Below are 4,518 nucleotides of genomic sequence, written 5' to 3' on the forward strand. Positions count from 1 at the left end.
GGGAGGGTCAGTGACAGAGTCACAGAGAACTGGGTATCGATGCTGAGGTCACTGAAGGCCTGCAGTGGTTCCAGGAGAGGGTAGGACGGTTCTTTCTAGAAATCTGGGCTGCTCTGCGGCATGGGCCACCTGGGGGACAGATGCTGAAGACAAGTGGGGGGAGGCAGGGCGGGGTGGACACTAGGAGTCACGTCTCCTCTCTGGGCCACCCTAAGCCGAGCCTTGAACAGGCCTCTGTCCCACAGCCCTGAGCCCGGAGATGAGGGGGAGCCGGGACGGTCAGGACTGGAGCTGGAACCAGAAGAACCCCCCGGCTGGCGGGAGCTCGTACCCCCCGGCACCCTGCACAGCCTGCCCAAGGGCCAGGTGAAGCGGCAGGAGGTCATTAGCGGTGAGTGCCCTCTCCAGCCGTGTGCCCGGGGACGCGTCCCGCTCCGCAGAGGAGACGGTGCAGGGAGATGTCTGTCTGCCGTGGTCTCGGCAGGCAGCGCGGGAGGCCGGGCCGTTTCTCACGTAAACTGTAGAAGGGCCGCTCCACGGCAGGGGTGCTGCCGGCAGGGAGACGTTTCTGAAGACGGTAGTAGTGCAGACGGTGCTGTGCTGGGAGCAGGAGATGTGTGTACAGTTGCATTTCTGGCGTAGCCTTTGCTTCCCTGTTGGTGAGACGTGGGCACTGATAGCTCCTGTCTCAAGGGCTGTCAGGATGAGACGTTCGCGTGGAGTGTCTAGCACACGTGGGGCAGAGTGAGAGCAGCGAGTGCAGCTGCTCCTGGTACACGGTCTCGGCCGCTGGGGGTCCATGGGGAGACGGGGAAGGTATCGGTCGTGCTGGTTCTGGGCAGAGTGAGGGAGTCTCATTTTTGTCTTGTTCTTTTCTGTGGGTTTGAATTGTGTGTATAAAGGGCATTTGGCAAAAAGAGATGCTTTGGAAGCTCGTTTGGAAGTTTACTTGGAGATGGTCCTCATTCGGGATTTTTAAAGCCGTAGGCGAGTGCTTTTTAGGTCACAGATCCTCCTAAGTACATGCTCGAAACATAAGCAGTACTCTCAGAACTTTCTGGAATGATGGAAATGCCGATCGGTGCCTGTGCAGCACCGTCACCAGGGTCACCAGCAGCCACGCAATGGCTGTTGAGCACTTGAACTCTGGCGAGTACACCTGAGGACTGAAGTTTGTGTTTCATTTTATTTAATACTTGAAGAGCGGCCTGGGGCTAGTGGCTGCCACATCCGAAGCATAGCAGGTTCTCACCAGAAAAAGAGGCACAGACACACAGCGAGGGGCTGCGGGGCCTGGCGCTCAGCATGCACCGTGGGCCCTGCATCTGGGCTGCACCCTGAGTGCAGAGGGAGTCGTGGTCCCTGAGACCGAGGCTGATTCCCTTGCTGGACGGTTGGGCACGGAGCACAGCTGCCAGCGTGCTGGCCATGGGGCGACCGAGCCGTCCTGGTTTGCCTGGGACTTTCCCCGTTTGGGCACTAACACCCCATGTCCTGGGAAGCCTGTGGTGCCAGGCAGACTGGGGCACGTCGGTCGCCCTGCTGGCTGCCACTGCCAGAAAGGAGAGGCAGCGGGCCGGCGCCTCCTCAGTGGCGATCTCAGGGGCAGATGACTTCAACCCAGAGAGGGTTGTCCCCATCCCGTCCCTTTCTCCTCATCCCCCCAGCCTGCCTCTGAGACTGCCCCCATAGCCGGCACCCTCCCAACCACACTTCCTTCCTGCTGCCCACAGAGCTGCTGGTGACGGAGGCGGCCCACGTGCGTATGCTGCGGGTGCTGCACGACCTCTTCTACCAGCCCATGGCCGACGGGGGCTTCTTCCCCCTGGAGGAGCTACAGAACATCTTCCCCAGCCTGGACGAGCTCATCGAGGTGCATTGTGAGTGCAGGGCCACCGCCCTCCTGCCCACCCCACCACCGGGCTCCTCCTCTGAGGCCTTGGCGCCTAGACTTGGGGGTCTAGCCCGCTCTCCTGGACCCCCAAGTCTAGCACTGGGATCAACCCCGCCCCGACCCCCGGAGCTCAAATTCCAGGGGGATAGCCCACTGGCTCCAGGGATCAGGCAGACACACCTGCAGCCCCACCCCCGCCAGCTCCCACCAGGCTCTATATACAATCTTGGGGGTCCTGACAGCACCCCCTATCCTGACCGTCCCCCCACAGCTCTGTTCCTTGATCGCCTGATGAAGCGGAGGCAGGAGAGCGGCTACCTCATTGAGGAGATTGGAGATGTGCTGCTGGCCCGGGTGAGAGCGCCCAGCCCAGCTCCACCCGCACCCCTGCCCCCCCCCCCCTACAGCCAGGGACCTGGAAGCCAAAGGCCTGGGCCCCCAGTTCTGTCCTTCTGTCTGGGCTTCCATGTCCCACCTGAGACACCCCCTGGCCTGAATCTCGCTATAGTTCGATGGTGCCGAGGGCTCCTGGTTCCAGAAAATCTCCTCCCGCTTCTGCAGCCGCCAGTCGTTTGCCTTAAAGCAGCTTAAAGCCAAGCAGCGCAAGGAGCCTCGTTTCTGTGCCTTCGTGCAGGTGAGGCAGGCAGTGCGGGGCGGGGGGGCGGGGGGGGGGGGCGCTGGGTCATGGTCCAGGGAGAGGGGCTGGTGTGCTGACCCAGAGGCTAGGCCCAAGCGTGGGCCACCTCAGCGCTGCTGTCCCCTTAGGAGGCCGAGAGCCGCCCGCGGTGCCGCCGCCTGCAGCTGAAGGACATGATCCCCACGGAGATGCAGCGGCTGACCAAGTACCCCCTGCTCCCTGCAAAGCATCGCGCAGAACACAGGTATGGCCCCGCCCACCTGCTGGGCCCGCTCTCCCGTCTCCCACCCTGGCCAGGGACCAGCGGTGTCCAGGCTTGGAGCTCACCAGGGCTGGTCCCTCCCTCGCCCACAGAGGAGCCTGCGGAACGGGAGAAGGTGGAGCTGGCGGCCGAGTGCTGCCGAGAGATTCTGCACCACGTCAACCAGGCCGTGCGGGACATGGAGGACCTACTGGTGAGCCCGGCTCTGCCCATCGCGGGGCCACTTCTGCTGAGTAACCCTCAGCTCCTCCCTTTTAGGGTTACTGGAGGTCAGGCCTCACCCTGGGCTTGTCTCCCTGGGGACACGGTGGGATGGCCCCAGCCTTTGGCTTGTACTTATGACACTGCTCCTGCTCCAGCGGCTCAAGGACTATCAGAGGCGCCTGGACTTGTCCCACCTGCGGCAGAGCAGTGACCCCATGCTGAGCGAGTTCAAGGTGACCCTGCCTGCCTCGCCCTCTCCCTCGGCCTGGCCCTGCTGCCAGGCCTTCTCCAATGGTCCCAGGATCCAGAGAGGCCCATCCACGCTGACCCCTCCCCCTTCCCCCAGCACCGTCCTGACCGACTTGATACCCAGCCCCATGGTCATCTCCACCCACCCCTACCCCGCCCTGTCTTGCACTGACCGTCACTCCTTCCCGCCTCCAGAACCTGGACATCACCAAGAAGAAGCTGGTGCACGAGGGCCCACTGACATGGCGGGTGACAAAGGACAAGGCTGTGGGTGAGCCCCCGGGTGGCGAGCCGGGCCTCGGGGGGGGGGGGTGCTCAGGCCGGGGTGCTGAGCAGGGCCGTGCCCCTGCAGAGGTCCACGTGCTGCTGCTGGACGACCTGCTGCTGCTGCTCCAGCGCCAGGACGAGCGGCTGCTGCTCAAGTCGCACAGCCGGACGCTGACCCCCACACCCGACGGCAAGACCATGCTGCGTCCGGTGCTGCGGCTCACCTCCGCCATGACCCGGGAGGTGGCCACCGGTGAGGCCTGGCCCCGGGCGCAAGGCATGGCTGCCTAGGCCCTAGGGAGTGGGCAGGGAACCCTCCAAAGTGCCGGGGATCTCGCATTCTGGGGAAGGGGAGGCCACAGCAGAGGTTGAGCAGTGGCAGGCTCGAGTCCGGCTGTGGGAGGGAGCCCGAGAACTGGGCAGGGCCCTGCCATGTTGTGGGTTTTACCAAGTGAGCTGGGACACTGCCCCAGGTTTGCACAGGGCTGGCCAGCTCTGCCTGCCATTTTGAAGACACCTGACGGCGCTTGGGGGCTGTAGGGGTGCAGGAGTGGGAGCCGGGAGCCCAGTGACAAGGGATTTGCCAACATGTTGCCAAGAAGCTGCCCCGGGGCCAGGGTGGTGGAGAGGGGCTGCCTGGGTCGATGTGGGATCATGAGAGGGAAGGCTGGGAGGAGGGCACCGGGGTCCGTGAGGGCTGCCTGGCTCTGAGCCGCCTCTATCCCCTCACAGATCACAAAGCCTTCTACGTCATTTTCACCTGGGACCAAGAGGCCCAGATCTATGAGCTGGTGGCGCAGACCGTGTCAGAGCGGAAGAAGTAAGGGGGGTTGAGTTCCACAAACAGGCGGAGGAGGAGGGCCCGGTCTCTGAGTCCCTGGGGACAGGGTGAGGGCGGGAGGCCCTGGCACAAGGTCTGGGGGCTCTGACTGCCCAGGTGCTGGGCCTGTCTCCCCAGCTGGTGTGCCCTTATCACTGAGACCGCCGGGATCCCTGAAGGTCCCT

General features: G+C 63.7%; 1 protein-coding gene across 1 annotated transcript in view; it reads left to right on the top strand.

Annotated features, from left to right (window-relative positions):
* Nucleotides 1-4,512, top strand: part of ARHGEF1 (Rho guanine nucleotide exchange factor 1) — a gene marked incomplete at its 3' end in the record, with an annotated part of 15,207 nt that extends 10,695 nt beyond the window's left edge. The window contains 12 exon segments of the mRNA XM_023746384.1: nucleotides 246-391; nucleotides 1,734-1,880; nucleotides 2,166-2,248; nucleotides 2,403-2,528; nucleotides 2,660-2,749; nucleotides 2,751-2,775; nucleotides 2,886-2,986; nucleotides 3,153-3,230; nucleotides 3,442-3,517; nucleotides 3,599-3,766; nucleotides 4,246-4,333; nucleotides 4,472-4,512. Coding sequence (XP_023602152.1) covers nucleotides 246-391; nucleotides 1,734-1,880; nucleotides 2,166-2,248; nucleotides 2,403-2,528; nucleotides 2,660-2,749; nucleotides 2,751-2,775; nucleotides 2,886-2,986; nucleotides 3,153-3,230; nucleotides 3,442-3,517; nucleotides 3,599-3,766; nucleotides 4,246-4,333; nucleotides 4,472-4,512 — 1,169 coding nt within the window.
* Nucleotides 4,513-4,518: the final 6 nt, after the last annotated feature.

This window comes from Myotis lucifugus, unplaced genomic scaffold (assembly GCF_000147115.1).
Source record: "Myotis lucifugus unplaced genomic scaffold, Myoluc2.0 scaffold_670, whole genome shotgun sequence".
NCBI classification, from domain to species: domain Eukaryota; kingdom Metazoa; phylum Chordata; class Mammalia; order Chiroptera; family Vespertilionidae; genus Myotis; species Myotis lucifugus.